The 20,103-nt window shown below is 40.0% G+C and overlaps 1 protein-coding gene across 2 annotated transcripts in view; it reads left to right on the top strand.

The window, feature by feature from the left end:
- THUMPD2 (THUMP domain containing 2) overlaps nt 1–19,599 on the top strand; it is a 38,500-nt gene extending 18,901 nt beyond the window's left edge. The window contains exons 7-10 of one of the 2 annotated variants that reach the window (XM_069583503.1): nt 1,757–1,828; nt 2,328–2,442; nt 11,686–11,794; nt 18,565–19,599. In XM_069583503.1, coding sequence (XP_069439604.1) covers nt 1,757–1,828; nt 2,328–2,442; nt 11,686–11,794; nt 18,565–18,889 — 621 coding nt within the window. In that variant the 3' untranslated portion in view covers nt 18,890–19,599. Of the gene's footprint in view, nt 1–1,756; nt 1,829–2,327; nt 2,443–11,685; nt 11,795–12,151; nt 13,565–18,564 lie in introns of those variants that run through there. The other variant, XM_069583504.1, reaches the window with a different exon arrangement.
- The last annotated feature ends 504 nt before the right edge of the window (nt 19,600–20,103 follow it).

Consider the following 20,103-nt stretch of genomic DNA (forward strand, 5'->3'; position numbering starts at 1 on the left):
CCGGGGTCTCCTGTGTTGCAGGCAGTCTTTACCAGCTGGGCTACCAAGGAAGCCCAGTAGGTGGCCCTACTCACCACCTGTACTCAGCCCTCCCTTCCCACTTGGATTTTAGGCTCTATCATTACAGTCATTCCCTTGAGCATACTTGTAATTCTCCTGCTTCTTAAGTGACGTAAACTTTGGAATCAAAAGAGAAGTTTAACATGTTCTCCTCATGAGGTCTACCAACATACTGGGACTATAATGGCTTATGATTACTGTAATCTCATGCTAATAAATGAACTGTCCTTGTTTCGCTCCATTACTTATGTGCTGGATTCCATTCCCTCTCGCCTCCTTGAGAACTTGTTTCCCTGCTGGGTCATTCCCATCGCATGTGCGTGTGCTGTAATATCTTGCAACTTAAAAATGAACTGACCCTCTCCTGAACCCACGCGATCCATCAGCTCTCACCCCCTCCTCTGCTTCCCTTCAGAGAAACGCTCAAGACCAGTCATCCATGTCTGGTGTCTCCTCCTTCCTCCCCGTGCTCTCTTCTGTCCCCCTTTCCTCAGGCTCGTCTCACTAGCACTCCACTGAAACCACTCGCCTTGCTTAGCCCACTAGCGCGTGGGCGCTACCATCACGCCTGCTTGTTGGATGCTTCCCCTTTGTTTCAGGACCAGTCTAGGTTCCGTGTCAGGGCACTCTGCTGTCCGTGTGCACTGCAGGGCCTTCATCCACCAAACATTGGTACTTAGGAGATCACCAGCGTCCAGACGATAGACTTACCTATTTTTTTTACCTTTTCATAAAAACTTCAGTCACGTCAGACCATTGTCATTTTGTAATAATTCCACATTGCCATCCGTCCTGTTGGTTCTTCCTTCAAAATATACCCAGAGTCCACCTACCTCTCCCCACCTCCACCAGTGTCACTCTCTGTTCGGGCCACCCTTATCTCTGCCTGGATTCCCTACTAGCCTCCTCGTAACTCCCCTATTTTTCCATGGTCCTTTCTCAACAGGGCAGCCAGACCAATCCCTTTGAAACGTTACATCATGTTTCTCCTCTGCTCAGGACGCTGCAGTAGTTTCCCATCCTTCAGAACAGAATCAGAATCCTTGTAACAGCTACAAGATCAGACATGGAGTGTCACCCTCTGTCCCCCAGAGGGGAGAATCATTAGTTTTTTTCCTCCAAGTTTCCTGCTCTCCTCTCAGGTTCAGAGAGGATGGCCCCTTTCCTGACCTCTTCACGTTGTGTGTGTCATGCGCCTGACATGCTTTCGCCAGTTCAGTGTTGGTGGAAATGACGTGTGTCACTTCCAGATGGCACTTTAAAAGCCAGAGCCTGATTTGGTGTGTTTTCTTGGCTCTTGCTGGTGACCCCTTCACTGTTTCAGTTTCTGGGAAGAAGCAGAAGCCCCAGATGTCATACTGTAGGCTTGTACCACGAGCTGCACAGTGTCTTGAACCTGTAGGACGTGGCGGTTGTAATTGAACACAGCCCATCTTGGTGGAGCTGCCTGGCCCCCTCTCCGATGTCATCACCACTGCCCGCTCCCACTCACTGTGCTTTGGCCACACTGGTCTCCTGCCTAATCTTTAAGCGTGCCGAGCAGACACCTGCCTAGGGCTTCAACTACCTGAAATTCCTAATAAAGTTTAGAAAGGAGTCTTTACTCGGAAATGATTGATTCCTCAAGTTTTAGGCTTCTTGTATAATACCTGTTACAGTAGATTTAACAGTAGCAAATCAACGTTTCTGTCTACAGGCTGGTGCAGTTGTTTTAGACCCAATGTGTGGACTTGGAACAATACTTTTGGAAGCTGCTAAGGAATGGCCAGTAAGTTCTAAAGTCTGGTAAACCAAGCAGTGTTTTACTTTAATCAGTGTGTGTTGTGTATACACTTAATTATTTATAGGTAGATTGTCTAGGGATTATAATTATTAATTATGAGTTACTATTTAATTGTAGTCAAAGTAGACTAGGAAAGGTTGATTAAATTACTGTTATTTCTTTAAATACTGTGATAAATTTAGGAAATTATGACAGAATTCCAATAACTAGTCATGACCTACATTATATAAATCCCTCAATTCCTTAGACATTTGTATTGTAAAATATTAATTGTAAAATGTTAAAAATTAGTGTTTTAACATTTTACCAAAAACTTCTCAAGTTTTGGTCCTTGAATGTTATTTTAAAGAAATATCCTAAATTTCTTTTAATTTGAACTAACAAATCTATTGATTTCATTTTCATCATTTGAAAAAATGCAAGTAGATTTTCTTAACTACATAAAATATGGTTTTATTTATAATTTGAATTTCTCCCCTCATAGGATGTGTATTATGTGGGTGCTGATGTCAGTGACTCCCAGTTATCAGGTGCATATGACAATCTGAGAGCTGCAGGCCTCAAGGATAAGATTGAGTTACTTAGAGTCTCTGTTATAGGTAAGATATTAAAAATGCAAACATTTGGGGGAAATAAACATGTGTAAACACACTTAGAATCATAATCATCACTCACTTTTCATATGTTAATATAAAGGCTGAATTATTTATACCTTGTGATATATCTGTGGAGCCAATACTCAGTTTACTTCCAATATTATAATTGTAACTTTTTTATTTTTCAAAAGATTCATTGTCAGGAACTATATTTTTGTAGTTCCCTAAGTATATAAGTAAAAGCATGGTACAAAGTAAAAGCATCTTAAGAAATTTTAAGATGTGTTTGTTGCATCTGAACCATTTCTCATATGATAACCAGGGATCATTTAGTATAGGCATAAAATAAACAGAATAACAACAACAATTTGTTGAGAATCTGTGAATTCTTTGCAATAAACTATGTGAAATATTTTGAATTCTCTTACCTTCCCCTTGCTTCTGTTGGATAGTATTCCTATGTTATGGGGAATGAGGTAATAAGCCTTCCCAGTTTCTACACCAGTACTACTTTTAATGCTAAAACAGAAATTCTAGGGCAAACCAGGATTCATCACCCTGTGAGGCAGAGGAAAGGCATTACTCCACGTTAACTGTTGGGGAGTCAGCAGCAAGAAACATTATAAGGAATCAAGTGTATGGAGTCCAAAATAATATTTTACTAACACCCATGGTATTTAGACTGAGAGAAGCCTCACATTCCTCCTATCTTTCCTTCAGTGTGCCTTTCTCCCTTAAAAGTGACCACATTTAATTCTCAGCTAAGAAAATCATATTCTCTTGGCACAGTGAGAATAGGTGATAGATACGTCCCTGTAATCTAGAGAAACAGTATATTGTTAAAAAAAAAAATTGTTCTATTGTAGTAGAAAAGTAGTAGAAATGCATTGTTGACAAAATATTAGGATAACTTTTCTATCAATGCATGATAAAGTAGCCTCAAAGAAGAAATTGTATTGTTGGTTGAAGTTTCATAATTGTTTGCTGCCAGTGACTGTCTTTTCAATCTTTCTGTCGAGGTTTTTAAGTGGACTTTGTGTACAACACAAGTTTCTAGAGGAACCTGAGGGATGATTAGTTTGAAATCAAGTTTTCATATACATTTCTTTAAGAAAGCTGGGGGGTTTTTTGAGATCTTCAAGAAAAATGGAATAGCTCTATAAATTGTTCCAGAGCAGTGGTTTTTCCAACCCTTTATAGTCTCAGAAGTGCCCTGGTTGCGTGAGAAAGGAAGTACTAATTTGTCCATCAGAACATCGCTGCTGTACCAGCTCCACTTTCATCAGTTCTCATGTTTTGGGTATTTCCCATAAGATTTCACTTTAAAAACAAGCATTAAGTGCTCAATTGTTAATAAAGAAAAGTTTTGGTTTTTTTTTAAGTTTTCTATTATACTTAGTAGCCAAATAAATCCTAGCTTTTTAAAAGATTAGTCTTTTTATTGTCTGTTAAGAACAGACAGTGGTAGAGCAAGGATGGAAACAAAGAGACTAGTTGCAAGACTATTGCAATAATCCAGGCAAATGGTTTGAAAAGAGGTCACACGTATATATATACACACACACACATATATATGTATATGTATATACATATTGAAGGTAGAGCCAACAGGATTTGTTAGTGGATTAAATGTGAGGAAAAGAACAAGGATGACTAAGCTTTCTGGCTTGAACAGCTAGAGTGTGCCATTGCCGTTTACTGAGTTGCGGAAAACTGCAGGAGGAGCAAGTTAAGAGTTGGGGGCCTGTTCAGTTCCACGTGATGATTAAGAACCATTAAGATCTCAAGGTAGATAGTCAAAATACAAATCTGGAGTTTAGGGGAGACGGTACACATCACTAGTTTAGATAGCATTTACATCCATGAGATCACCTAGGAAATGAGCACGAATAGAGAAGAGAGAGGCTTTCTCTGAAGATGAGATGCTTAGAGTTCTGGAGGGTGAGAATCTAGTAAAAGGAACAACCAGGGATGAGAAAGTAAGAGAGAATCTGAGCAAGAATGAGCAGCTGTGTCAGATGCTGCTGGTTGGTGAAGCAAAACTCAGGCTTGACCGGTTCATGGAACAAAACTCAGTCCTAACTGGTTCCGTGGAGCAGCAGGAACAAAGGCTTGCCTGCCTGAACGGGATCTGGAGAGAACGGGAAGAGGTAACTTGAAGATAGCTAGTTCTCATCATTTTTGGGGGTAGTTGGGCAGGTAAGGGAAGCAGAAAAGTTGGCGTTCTACCAGGTGTGTTGTGGTTCACACAATATTCTGCACAATTCATGAAGCTGCCCGGCTGCCCTGGCATCTGGGAAGTCAGGGGAAATGTGAGAAGTGATAGGTTGGGTGTCTGTGAAATATGTGTGGGAAATAGGGAGTGAGAAGCCCACCTTAGAGAATTTGAGTGTTTTTGCTGCAGTGGCTTTATCATATATCATATGCTATAAATCCCTTTGTTTGGTAACACTGTTCTGTAACAAACTCTTTCAGCAGCAATAAGGTTTTTAAAGTGCATATTTAATAAAAAATTATATACTGAGTTTCTATTTCTCAAGAAAGCTGTTGATGAACATACAACTAGAATAAAATGTTTATTTACTTGTATCATGCACTGTGAGGGCCGTGGTGATAGGAGTAACCAAATGAAATAAACTTGTTTATAGAGGCATCTAGCATTTACTTCCAGAGAAGGCGACCCACTCCAGTATTCTTGCCTGGAAAATCCCATGGACAGAGGAGCCTGGTAGGCTTGTAGTCCATGGGGTCGCTAGGAGTCGCACATGACTGAGCGACTTCACTTTCACTTTTCACTTTTCATGCATTGGAGGAGGAAATGGCAACCCACTCCAGTGTTCTTGCCTGGAGAATCCCAGGGACGGGGGAGCCGGGTGGTCTGCTGTCTATGGGGTCGCACAGAGTCGGACACGACTGAAGCGACTTAGCAGCAGCATTTACTTCAAAACTTAAACATTATTTTAAGGCGAGCAAGCCAAAATTAAGTGTTTATCAGATGCAACAGAAAGAAATGCATTTAACTATCACTCTGTGAAGCATGACTTTTCATTTAGATCAAATGAGCACTCTTCTAAATTAATTTTGTTCATTTTCAATTCCAAATTTTCTTATGTATATAAACAAAATGAAGCTATAGCTATTAATACATTGGCTCCATTAGCAGAAGACCTCTGCAGAAAGTTAAATGTTACCGGTTTTGTATCAGTGTTATCAGATCCTTCAAAAAGAAAATTAGCTAAGTCAGTTCCAGTAATGGTTTAGTATTCCTACCCCCTCCCAATTCTTGGCAATTTAGGATTTTTTTTTCTGTCAGAGATGAAACATCTTTCATTATTGTGAACGCTACTGTAGATTCAGCTCAGCACTGCATCTGTGTCTGTTTAAGCATTGGTAGACCACAGAATCCTGGTGAAGATCAATGTTCTTATTAAATAAAGAAATCTATGACACAGAAATGTACTTAGAATTTGACATGGTACCTACATAATTCATAATTACCTCCAAACAAGCTGTGATGTTCTGAATTGAAATAGTAACTCAAGTTATCAAAATAATAGACTTAAAAAATTTTTTTAATATACACAGAATAACTGAACTGTAGGCTATCTGTAAAGACGGTTGAATGCAAAAAAAGCAGTTCAGCCTGACAGTACATGTTTAATCTGAGTTTAAAATGGGAAAAAGACAGTCTCTTTAGCAAGTGGTATTGGAAAAGTTGGACAGCTGCGTTTAAATCAATGAAGTTAAAACACATCCTCATACTGTGCACAAAAGTAAACTCAAAATGGCTTAAAGACAAACATAACACTGAAGGTGGGAGAGAGGCTTAAGAGGGACAAGATATCTGTATAGTTGTGACTGATTCGCATTGTTGTACAGCAGAAACCAACACAACACTGTAAAGCAGTTATCCTCCAATCAAAAAAAAAGATATAATACCATAAAACTCCTATCCTAGAAGAGAGCATAGGCAAAGCATTCCCCAACGTAAATCGTATCAATGTTTTCTTGGCCCAATCTCCCAGGCAATAGAAATAAAAATAAACAAAGGGACTTAACCAAACTTATAAGCGTTTGCACAGAGAAAAGAACACAAAAAGACCACCTACAAAATGAGAGAAATATTTGTAAATGATGCATCCAACAAGTGCTTTATCTCCAAAATATACAAACAGCTCATACAACTCAACACCAACCACAAAAAAAAAAAACCAATCCAAGAAAAAAAAAAAACAAAAAGAACAGAATCCCTTAATAAACATTTCTCTAGAGGATAGATGGCCAATAGGCATATGAAAAGATGCTCAGCATCACTAAATATTAAAGAAATACAAATCAAAACTACAATTAGGTACCACCTCACACTGGTCAGAATGGCCTTCATTAAAAAGTCTACAAATAACAAATGTTAGAGAATGTGTGGAGAAAAGGGAACCCTCCCTCCACCATTGGTGGGAATGTTAAGTTGGTGTGGTCACTATGGAAAACAGTAGGGAGGTTCCTCAGAAAACTAACGATAGAATTATCATATGATCCACCAATCCCACTACTGGGCATATATACTCGGACAAAAGTATAATTCAAAGAGATGCCTGCACCCGAAGGTTGATAGCAGCACTATTCACAATAGGCAGAATTTGGAGACAACCTAAATGTCCATCAGCAATAGGTAAAAGAGATGTGGTACATACGTGTGTGTGTGTGTGTGTGTGTAATGGAATACAGCTCAGCCGTGTGTGTGTGTGTGTGTATGTGTAATGGAATACAGCTCAGCCGTGTGTGTGTGTGTGTGTGTGTGTGTGTGTGATGGAATACAGCTCAGCCGTGTGTGTGTGTAACAGAATACTGCTCAGCCGTAAAAAAGATGAAATAATGCCATTTGCAGCAACGTGGGTGCAGCTAGAGATTATCGTACTAAGTGAAGTAAGTTAGACAAATACCATATAATATCACTTATATGTGGACTCTTAAAATATGGCACAAATGAACAACAAAAAAAAAAACAATCTTCCTATCCACAAAACAAAAACAGACTCATAGGCAGGGAGATCAGACTTGTGACTGCCAAGGGGAAGAGTTGAGGGAGTAGGATGGACTGGGAGTTTGGAGTGGGTAGATGTGAACTATTACATTTAGAATAGACAGACAGCAAGGTCCTACTGTATGCCACAGGGAGCTGTATTCAATCTCCTGGGATAAGCCATAATGGAAAAGAATATAAACAAAGAACTGTACGTGTATAACTGAGTTACCTTGCTATATAGCAGAGATTGGCACAACATTGTAAATCAACTATACTTCAGTTTCCTTAAAAATTTAAATTTTTGAAGATGTACTGATGGCTGATGTACCTAGCCAGAGTATCTTATAATTGTGCTATAAACTTTTTTAAATAAACAAGTTGCCTAATTGTAGTTGCATTTTTTTCAGACTTCATTGGAAATCTGTAATCAAAGAATTCAACAAATGGAGTGCAAAAAAACTTCTAAGTCTTTAAAGTTTTTGATAAATTGCAGTCATTAGAAACAAAACTGGCAACAGCACTTTAAAATTATCTCCCAGATGCCAAACTACATTTTGCATATTCAAGACTAATTACAGACTTCTGAATTAGCAATACACATTGAAATTTCAGCTTCATTGAAGTATTTGTATTCTCATTTATGAAATCAAAAAGAATAGTATAAAGAGAAAGATAGTAGAAGAGAAAAATTTCACCAGCAGCAATCATACAAAGAAAAGGCATAATCTAATGCAGTAAACTTCAAAATCTATCCACGATGGAAACAAAGTCATAGAGCAATAGCCAATGAAACAGTGGCTACTTACAAGGTTACTAAGGCAAAGTGGGACCCAGAAATACCATGTTGAACCAAGATGTCATTTTAGTACAAAGATATTTTCAAATATAAAAAATTCAGGCAACGTTTCACAACAAGCATGTCAGAGGGGGAAAAAGTATTAAAAATTAATAAAATCCAGACATTTAAGAGATGAACCAACTGAGGAATAGAGAAAGCCAAGGTAAAATGACCAGTCATGAGGACTGAATCAAAAATACAACTATTTGAGCAACTGAGAATTAGAAGACAGAATGCCATTGTTATAAACCTAGATGATGGAAAGAATAACAAAGTACAATGAAAGAAAATATAAAAAGGATGGGCTCAACCTTGTAAAAGTTCTGAGTTTACCCAGTCTGTTGTCTACACATACACATGAAAGTTATTTTAAAGGCTCTTAAAACTTTGGGGGAGAAAATACCTTAGGGCTATATCCTGGTTTTAAGCAGTTCTTACTCAAACTTATCCCCAGAAGGAGGGAGTAAATAGGACAGTTTTATTCAAGACATAGCAGTCTTTTACCTTTTTTTCATGTTTTTGAATCATCCTGCAGAGATGTAAAAAAGATGATTTTTTTACTTGTTTGTTTTAAGCTATGTTTCTATTTCAGAATTCTATCTCCTTAGTTACAAACTCTGTTCACAAGCAATTCAAACATTTAATAATTTAAAAGATTTTACTGTGTGTTGACTCTTATGGGTCAGGTGCTCGTGATTTTAGGAGTTTATGCATCAGCATCTCTGGAAGTGGGGCCAGCAGTTTGCATTCTACCAGGCCCTTCAGTTGATTCTGATCCACACTAAATATCAAGGTTGGTTGTAGGGCCCAAGATTTCGCATTTATAGTTCCAGGTGATACTGATGGTGCTTCTCCAGGGACTGCACGTTGAGAACCACTGCTAAGGGAAAGGCAAGTTGGAAAGAGACCCATCTGGAAGTAGCAGCCCCACTAGGTCTTTGAGGAACCATGAGAAGGAATTGCTAAGTTCTGCAGAGCTTCCTGGAAGGATTCTGACCCACTGGCTCCACCTGGCTGTCATCTCCTTATACACACTAGAGAGGACCTTGCCCTGTAAATACTGACAACAGCTGACAATTACTGACTGCTCATTGTGTGCCAGGCAGTGTCTGTTGATACTTTCTGTAGGTTCCTCACATGTTAACTTCTGAGATAGGTACTCTTATCCCATTTTACAGATGAGAAAAGTAAAGCAATAATTTCTCAAAGTTGCACAGCTGGTAAGTGGCAGAGCCAAATGCAAGCTGACACCAGAGCCTGCACAAAAGCTCAGATTATTTTCTGTTGTATTATTGGAAGATGACACTGATTCTATGTAAAAGATTACTCTCTTCTCTCTCAGTGATGTTTATTCCTTCATCATCTAAAATGATTTAAAGCAGTTTCATAAATTACAATACAGAGTAGAAAAATTGCAAATGAAAATAGACTAACAAGAAGGGGGAAAAAATCCAAACCGGAAGATGGGCAACTCATGTTTGTTGTGTGTTTATGTAAGCAAAAGACTTGGGCTCAATCTCAAGGGTAGATTACCGCCTGGTTCCTCACGTGTAAACGTTTGATAACCATGTTTGCTTACTCTCTTTCGTGGTTTTACAAGTGCAGTTACAGTATTCAAGTGGATGTGTCCTGTATCACTGTGTGCATGTTCAGTTTGCCCAGTCATGTCTGATTCCTTGCAGTCCCATGGACTATAGCCCGCCAGGCTCCTCTGTCCATGGGATTTCCCAGGCAAGAATACTGGATTGGGTTGTCATTTTCCTCCTCCAGGCAATCTTTTCAACCCAGGGATAGAACCCACATCTCTTGTGTCAGCAAGCAGACTCTTTACCACTGAGCCACCTGGGAAGCCCCACTCTATATCAATACCCTAAAACTAAATGAAAAAAGAAAGTGAAAGTGATAGTCACTAGTTGTTTCCGAATCTTTGCGGCCCCATAGACTGTAGCCCACCAGGCTCCTCTGTTCATGGGGTTTCTCCAGGCAAGAATGCTGGAGTGGGTTGCCATTCCCTTCTCCAGGGGATCTTGTGGACCCAGGTACTGAACCCGGATCTCCTGCATGCAGGCGAATTCTTTACCGTCTGAGCCACCATGACGTTGGGAAAAAAAAAGATTTTCTGCCTAGTTCTAACAAAATAGTATCCCATTACTTGTTTTCTAACAACCCACTCTTTCTTTCATTAGCAAATGTTCATTCATTAGACTTTCTCAGATAACAGGATTTTTTTGTTTTGTTTTTAAATTTCCTGCCAACAAAAATTTGTATTCAGAATAGTAAAGATTATTTAAATTCTATTGTATTTTATAGAATTAGGTGCTGTCTGAAATTTAAATAATTATTTAAATTTAGATGGTGGTAGTAGAAGTATAAAGAGTGCAAAGTGTAAAGTATATTCAGAAAATGTGGAAGTTAAGATTGGGTGTGTTACCTTGTGGTAATTGCAAGGAGATCCAACCAGTCCATTCTAAAGGAGATCAGCCCTTGGTGTTCTTCGGAAGGAATGATGCTAAAGCCTGAAACTCCAGTACTTTGGGCACCTCATACGAAGACTCATTGGAAAAGACTGTGATGCTGGGAGGGATTAGGGGCAGGAGGAGAAGGGGACGACAGAGGATGAGATGGCTGGATGGCATCACTGACTCGCTGGACATGAATTGGAGTGAACTCCGGGAGTTGGTGATGGACAGGGAGGCCTGGCATGCTGCGATTCATGGGGTCGCAAAGAGTCGGACAGGACTGAGCGACTGAACTGAACTGACTGAAATAATTTCTGAGAGTAAAATGTAAAGTTGAGAAAGAAATTTAGATTTGACAATCAAACACTATATTTTGTTTTAGTGATGTCATTTTCTTGATTGTTTAACTTTTTCTCTAGTCTTAGGACTTAAGTGGATGTTCTTAACCTTTGGGGTTGCCATTAAAAATACAATGAAACCTATGGGTCACTTTTCTTAAAAACAAATAGATCTACAAATGGATTTTATATATGATCATGAAAAGAAAAATGAAAGTTATAGGATATAATTTTGTAAAAGGTTTTTCTAGGCATCCTAATATATTTCTTCTTGGATCTAGCAATTTTCTTCTCATGTAATATTTTTAAAGAGTTTAATTTTCTGGTTAATTTAAAATTCTGCTTAACGTATGTCATATTTTATTACACTTGAAAAACCACTTTTCAAAAAACAAAATACAACAATTGTAACATCTATTTTTAGTGATTCTGAAAGCCTTCAGGATCTTGTCACTCCTTAGAAACAATATTAAAGCCTTAAATTTTATTCAGTATGCAAAAATAATCCTATGTACTTCAGTTTTCTCATATTTAAGTCATAAATGTTTGAACTTACTGTAATAGAATTTTCTCATTTTTGTATTTCAGAATTGCCATTGCCTTCAGAAAGTGTCGATATTATTATTTCTGATATTCCATTTGGAAAAAAGTTTAAGTTAGGAAAAGACATCAAAAGGACTCTGCAGGAGATGGAAAGGTAAGTTGTTGAGTGTCTTTCCAAAATCTTTGAGCCATGGGGCATTTAACCAAAATGTATTGTAGCTCTTCAGTTAAAATTTGATTATATTTTAGTAATTTCCTCGTGTTTTTATAGCTTAATTTTCTAAGATTTCAAATCAGAAGTTTATGTAGTTATAAACTTGATATAGTTATTCTATATCATCATAATATAAGTTTTATTCAGGAAAAGATAATAATTTTTCATTATAGCCAAAAATTTGAAAATCTAAAATAGTGACATATATTTCAGTCACTGAGCTAGTTAATTTACATATTTACTTCTAATTCTCCCCCCAACCCTGCCTCCTATGTGTTAATCCCCCACATTGTACAGGAGAGAAACCAGAACCCAGAAATATTATCCTTCTCAAGATCACAGAGCTACTGAGCAACAGGACAGAATTTACATAGGAAACATTCAGTCATATAGAACGGATGCCTGCATTGTTGGTGTGAAATGAAAATGCAGAAGTGCTAGTCATGTAATGCTTCTAAGGTCAACCTCAGGGAGTATAATGCAGTGAAGTGAAAGTGTTTCTTTGAGAGGTTCAAACAGTGGGACCTGAATATGAATTTTCCTGATCATTTCGGTTGATAAAAGAGAGAACCTAGAACACACAGAGGAATGAAGGGACATGGATAAGGGGTCAGTTTGTATTAAATTGTCTCAACTGAGTGTTTGACAGTGCAGGACAACATAGTACATGGTTGGGAGCCTGTATGTAACCCTTTTCCACAGTTACCTGAGTTATGACGTCACCTGGGGTCTCAGCACCTGTAACAGACATTTCCTGAGCTCCTGTATCCCCTTCTGCTTGATGGAGCATTCCCCTCAAGATTTTGCAATGCTGATTTCATATTAACACCATTTCAGGAGCTTCTGAGAATCACTGATACCCATTCTCCACTCCTACTCACTGACACTTTGATTTAATCAGTCCAGGGTAGAACCTGGGCATCCAGTATTTCTTAGTATCTCCCAAGGTGATTCTGTGGTGCCCCGAGAATTAATAACCACAGCCTTTGTGCCTAGCAAGGTAACTTACCAGTTGTACTATTAAGCTAGCCCGTGGTAAGATACTACTGTATGAGCATGCTACACTTAATGTGAAGCTTTCTACCCAACCTGGAACTTTCCACTAGAGGTGGCAGCTTAGCCTACCTGTTGATCTAGTGCTGTGCGTTTTAAACACCTTCATAAGTCACTGGAGGGCAGTGTTTGGAGTAGACTGTCCTTTCATCACTAGTAAAATCAGACCAGCCTGACTTTCTCTCGGTCAGTTTTGATTTTTGTTCTAAGTAACTGAAAATGAAACTAACAGATATGACCACCCCCACATTGTTTCGGGCAATTTAAATATTTACGAGAGAATCAGGAAGACCTTCAAGATTTCCCGTGTAATTCAGGTGCCTCCCAGAAAGAAAAATGGTACTGATGAACCTATTTGCAGGGAAGGAATGGAGATGAAAATGTAGAGAATGGGCTGACAGACACTGTCGGGGAGGGAGAGAGTAGTTCAAGTGGAAAAAGTAGTATCAATATATATACACTATCATGTAAAATGGATCGCTGGTGAGAAGTTGCTGTGTAACATGGAGCGCAGTCTGGTGCTCTGTGATGGAATAGGGAGGGAAGCTCTAGAGGGGAAGGATGTATTTATAATCACAGCTGATTCAAATCATATGGTAGAAACCAACACAACACTGTAAAAATTTAAAAAGCAAAAAATTTTTTAAACAAACAAAATTTAGAAAAAATAATTATGCTTATGGACATAAGGAACATTCCTGGCTCCTATGTATGACCAAGCTTCCTTGCCACATGCCCTCAGCCTTTATGGTTTGACCTTTGACTTTTTGTGGTTTGAGCTTTTATACAGGCCATATATTGTAACACAGTGGTGAAGAGCATAGTCTCTGGAGTCAGAATACTCAGTAGTTCTTCTGTCATTTCTGTCAGAGGCACATTGCTCAATCACCCTGTGCCTCATCTTTAAATAATAGTACCTACTTCGTAGCGCTGGCCTGAGGAGTCAGTAGACTTAAAGCTCTTTAGGACAGTGCTAATTTTCTAGGCCAGAATACTAGAGCTGTTCCCTTCTCCAGGTGATCTTCTCAAGCCGGGATCAAACCCAGGTCTCCCACATCGCAGGCGGATTCTTTACCAGCTGAGCCACCAGGGAGGCAAGGACAGTGCTAGGTGCCTTGAAAGCTCTCAGTAACTGTTAGCTCAGACCTGATTTTTCAGTGTAGAACAGTTCTAGTGCTTTTGAGAAATAGGTGGGGATATACATAAATATATCTAAAGTACACATAACTTTTTTCCCAATGACTTACCAGTGTTTAGGCTCTAGATATAAAGTGGAAGGGAATGGAGGGGAATTATACTAAAAATAAGAAAAAATACAAAATAAACATGTTTATAATAGGCAATGGAAATATTGGGTCCTGCGTGTAACAGAGCACTGGATTCTTCAAGAAAGAACGTGCGATCAGAATTTTAAATTGTCCGACAGATGATTGCTCTGGTGGTGTGAGCACTGCACTCTCAGCTCAATCATTTCCTCCTTAATTTACTTCAGCAGTAACAATCTCATGTATGCAAAGGAGAAATACAGAGAAGTATAATATTTGAGCTTTCTTCTCAACCAGATGAGCAAAATTAGAAATTTAACTTGTTCGGCTTGAAGGAAGAAGTCACTAAATGCCCAGAAGATTTGAGGTGGATTCATGGAAGAAGCATGATCTCAGTGAAATTTAGAAATTTGCAAAGAATGAAAACGGAGACCACACCATGTTTTATACATGCAGATATTCAGCAAGTATTTCTTGGGGAATAATGAAGCAAAAAGCATGTTCAAAAAACAATGAATATACCAGACTGTTCGGAGTAGAGATGAGTAGTAGAAGGTTAAGGCCTGATGCCATCCAAGTTCAAATAAGTTGGGTGTTTGTGTCTTGCAGGTTCACATGTAAAAGAGAAATCTCTTTTATGTTGTTTGATACAGAGCTTCCCCAGCTTATTGACCACATAATTCTAGCTGGTTTCTTTTTTATATATACAAGAAATAATCTCTCATACTATATTAGTGTTTTAGAGGGATATAGCTTGAGACATATTGCTTTATGAGTTCTGAATAGCTTTCTTAGAAATTTATGTATATATGAATGTGGAAAGATGCTTAGAAGGACATTTTATCAAAAATGGTCACCTCTGAGTAGCAGGATTCCAGGTGATTTTTCCTTTATTTTCTTCCATTATGTGAAAAAAGTTATAAATTAATTGCTGAATTTCCTGTTAGACATCATTCCACGTACACATACACAAATAGATGTTTTCAACTTTATATTAATAGGATCATCCTTAATTTACTGTACTGTATAATCTGCTTTGTTTTTTCCACTCAGAAATATGTCATAAATCATTCTGAGGAGTTGTTGTAATGTACATGATAATTTTCAGTGGTTGCCGCAGTGGTTGCATTATATGTATATACCATTATGTAGCCTACAGAGCTTAGGGATGGGTATTCAGGTAACTTCCACCGTTTCATTTTAATAAAGAATAACATTCTGAGCCATCTTTGCACAGTTTATCAAACTGACTATAATGAGCAAGTTATTTAAAACCACAGTGCCTCTGTTTCTTCATCTGCAAAATGGATATGGCAACAGAATATACTTGAATTCTAAGGATTAAATGATATACAAAGCTTTTAAAACAACATTCATCACATAATACATGCGTGCATGCTAAGTCACTTCAGTCATGTCTGACTCTGTGCAACCCTATGGATTGTAGCCCGCCAGGCTCCTCTGTCCATGGGATTCTCCAGGCAAGAATACTGGAGTCAGTTGCCACGCCCTCCTCCAGGGGATCTTCCTGACCTGGGGATTCAACTCGCATCTCTTGCATCTCCTGCATTGGCAAGGAGGTTCTTTACCACTGGGGCCACGGAGGAAGCCCTTGGTGCCGATAAATATTAGCCATCTTTGCCATTAATTGTCCCTATTACTCTACTAATGCTAGAACTTCTGCTCTTATATCTTAGAATAATTTCCTCGCTCTGAGATTGCTGGGTCAAAGGTTATGTACATTTCATATCTTTGACATATTATTGCTAAATGACTATCAAAAAAGTTATATCAATATTTGTCTTTAGGAATACTCATTTTTTTCCTAATCTTGCCATCTTGAGTATGGTAGTCTTTTTATTTTTGTTAATATGGTAGGTGAAAACTTATATCTTTATCTTAATTGTGTTTTTTCCTATGTGTTCAGAGATACCTGTGATTTTTGTTTCTGTCCCCTGGTGTCCAGCCACACCTGTCATCTCGCTGCCTCCTCTCCCAGTAGCAAGAGTTTATCCGCTTGGTTCCTGCCTCCTCAGGAACTGTTCTCTGCCCATTTCTTTCTTACCTTCAACCTGTCCACCTCCTCATTCTTTCCAGATCCAGTTATCCCTTCCCCAGACATTTTTGTGGCCTTTCATACCCACACACTGTACTAGGCAGTGGGGATCTGGCTGTGAACAGGACAGAGTTTTTGCCCACGTGGGGCTGGCATTCCAGCATGGGAATACAGATCATGAATAAATCAACAGAATAATTTCAGATGATGAGAGATACAGTGAACACTAAAGACGACATTTTTGCCAGAGAGTGACGAAGAGAGCAGCAGTGGTTTCCTTAGATAGATGCTCAGGGAAAGGCCTCTCCAAGGAGGCGTCTGAACTCCGAGACCTGAATGATGAGAAGCCCACGAGGGAGTGGGTGTCAGTGCCCCAGAACAGCAGAGCTGGATGTCCTGGGGCAAGAAGAAGGGAGGTCAGTCTGTGCAACACACAGCGAGCAAAGGGAAGCAGGCAAGTGGGAGTCGAGAGTTTACTTGAAGTTTAATGGTCGAGAGATTCGCAGGGATGTCCAGTTGTGTTGGTGTGGAAACTCAGAAGGGGAGGTTGGGGGATGATGACAGATTTGGAAATAAGACCTGTCAGGCTGCGGTAGTGTGGGCAGAGGAGAGCATAGAATGAAGTGAAGCATAGAATCTGTGATGTCCTTTGCAGACAGACTCGTTTAGACTGGCGGACAGTTGAGATGAGGGAAAGCAGCTTCAGCTCCTGACCTCATTGCTGGGTGTGGTGGGGGCAGGGCTCCCTTTAAGTCTTGGTCGTCCAGCTGGCACCTGGTTTCTTAACCTCTGCAACCAGGTTTCTTCAGACAAAAGTCTACACTTGCTCTCCTCACCTTCTAACCCCCTGCCTTGCCTCTGCAGACCAGTACTGGCTCCTGGCCCCAAGTAGGAGTGCTGCCCCAGGGTCACTAACATCCTTATCACTTGTTAGTCCTGTAGCATTTGACACTGCTGAGACCGTTCATTCCCGTCTTGAAACTCTGCTTTTCTGGCTTCCATGCTATCACCATAGTTCAGGCCTTCTCCTTGGCTGTTTCATGCGCTCTTCCTTCTCCGTCCTTCCTTGGATGTTAAGTCCCTGTTCCTTGACCCCTTTTCTCTCCCCTCTCTGTTCTTCCACCCTAGGTGATCTCATCCCCCATTATTGCTTTGTGTTTGTTAAGTTCCTTCAGTTGTGTCAGACTCTTTGCGACCCCATGGATTGTAGCCCACCCGGCTCCTCTGTCCATGAGATTTCTCGGGCAAGTATACTGGAGTGGGTTGCCATTTCCTCCTGCGGGGGATCTTTCCCATCCAGGGATCGAACCTGCCTCTCATGTCTCCAGCGTTGGCAGGTGGGTCCTTTGTCACTAGCACCACCTGGCTTTATCTACCATTTATTATGGGAAACTCAGATCTCCACCTCCAACCCTGGCGCCTCTGACAAGCTCCAGGCCCTGCGCCCGGCTGTCTGTTGGCCCCCTGCTCAGCATGTTCCAGACAGAGCTCTTCCATCCCCTCGTCCCGCCCGCTCTGGTTCCCCCCAGCTGGACTACTTGCAGTACATCCTCCTCTGCACATTCCCTGCCTCGGGCACCCCCTTGCTCCAGTCCCCCTGGCCCTGGGCCCAGCTCGCTCCTGCTTGTCCTTCACACCCACTGTAGCTATTCTCACCCTCTGAGGGTCTTCCCCACTCTGAGTGCCCAGGTTTGGGTCCCACCTAAGGTGTTTCCAGAGGCCCTCACCCTTGCCTTGATGGTGGCGTTTGCCACACATGCTCTTGAGCTCTTTGCTTGCCACTATCCCCCACTGTTCAGTCATCTGTTTAGCAACTCGGGACTGTATGTCCTCATTCATCACTGTTTCCATATAAGTGCTGTATAGACTTTGGTCAAGCAATTGAGAAAGTGAATCCTCCTCCACCGGCTGAAGTTGCCGGGCCTTCCCTATCGCCCTTTGTTTTCGTCCTCACTCCTTCCTGGGGACTTTGTTCTGCTGTTGTTCGGCCTGCTGCCTTTCATGTACTCAGATTCCTCAGGATCCTTTCATTTGCCTTTTCCTTTGTACAATCACTTATTAAACTGTGACTACAAATTACTTTGAGGCTTGCCTTTTAAATAGAGTAAAAATAGATAATTAAAGCAGATTTGTACTAGTGATTTCATAATTACTATAATGAATATGCATTATGGAAGATACTACCTAATTATCAAAATTCTCACATTTAAATGACTAAAATTAAATTTCAAATTAAGAACACCAAATATTTTAAACAAAGTGGGATTGTTTGTTGTCTACAAAGAAAGAAATACTCATAATAATTAGCTTTTTTTTTTTTTTTTTTTTGGTCCCAGAGTACTTCGTGTTGGCGGGACCATCGTGCTGTTACTCAGCGAAGATCACCACAGGCACCTTAAGGGTGGTGAGGCGAGTAGCGGCCCTTTGAATTCCCAGGGCGGCCACACAGAGGAACCTGGAGGTGAAGAGTGCTTGACTCCTGCAGGAAAAGCTGCTGTATCAGAGCCAGTGTCATCCTCATTCATAGCCGGCAACCAGGAGTGCTTGGACAGAATGCCACCGCTTGGCTCTTTGGTGCCAGTGGACTGCTACAGAGTGAGCCTTGGAAAAACAGACGCACTCATCTCCAAGTATAAGAAGTCGTACTCCCCTGGGCGATAGCGGCCTGCTGCTACTGAGTCCTTACGTGTCAGCTGAACAGAGTAGAAGGCAGTGGTTTCAGGGATCTAACAGTGCCAGAGAGTTCCAAGTCAACAAATTCCCCTAAAACAGGGTTGTGGCTGCTGGACGCCTGTTGTTCCATAAGAACTTCTCTCTAACACTCTGAAGAGTGTTTCTGACAGAGGATAATTAACAGATATTTGAACTAAAGGACTCTTAAACTTGCCCTTCTGTCAAAATGTGAATAGGTCTGTTCTGCCCCCTCTGTTTCTAAGCGGAAGCTTCAACTTCAAAGCCAAGGTTTTCAGAGGCTCACCATAAAGTGTATCTCAATCACCACAAATGTGATACTATCTTCATTGTCAGGTTTTTTGAAACATAGAAACTTTTATTTTTTGATATTAACTTCTTTTGATATTTAACTTGATTTTTTGAATCTATAATTTTCTTCTCCATTTTAAATGAAAAGAACTTTTATTCACAGCACATTTTTTATGTCCCATATTATGTAAAGCATCAGTGGGAATAATAATCTGAATTAAACCAATATCCTCCGACATGATGGAAAGTAAAGTTTTGGGTTTTTTCTAAAAGCATTGTCACTTCATTCCTATTTAAATGCATCCTTTGTGTTCACTTCTTAAGGAAACAGTTGATGAAAAATATTATTTTTTTCCATAGCCTAATAAAGCTTCATGGCTGCTTTGGTACCATTTGAACAATGTTTCCATTTGGGGGAAAATTCTCACCTTGTGAATCCCACCTCTCCAAAATAGAAGCAAAAGCTTGTTTTCTGGCTAGGGTGAGACGTGTAACCTTAGCTCAGTTATCAAGGTCCACTGTCAGTGTGGGGTGAGTGGGGTACAGGTGATACATGGGACTTTTACCCAGAGCAACTCATAGTGGGCCCAGTGGGACAGTAATCTGTTGTGTATTCATACAGTAAATATTCATTGCAAACTTACTATCTGCCAAGGCACTTTCTCAGCCCTTGGAGCTATTAGCAAACCAAGCAAATCCCTGCCCTCATAGGATTTAAATCTAGTGGGGGAGACAGATAAGAAATGATAGACATAATAAGTCATTTATTTGCTAGGTCAAAAGATAACCTAGCAAAGATAATCTAGGTAAGTGGAGGGAACTTGCAGGGAAAAAATAAAGCAGAGTAGTGACGGGAACATAGGAGGATGGGGGCAAATGTTTTGCATTCTGCT

This window comes from Ovis canadensis, chromosome 3, assembly GCF_042477335.2.
Source record: "Ovis canadensis isolate MfBH-ARS-UI-01 breed Bighorn chromosome 3, ARS-UI_OviCan_v2, whole genome shotgun sequence".
Classification (NCBI taxonomy): Eukaryota; Metazoa; Chordata; class Mammalia; order Artiodactyla; family Bovidae; genus Ovis; species Ovis canadensis.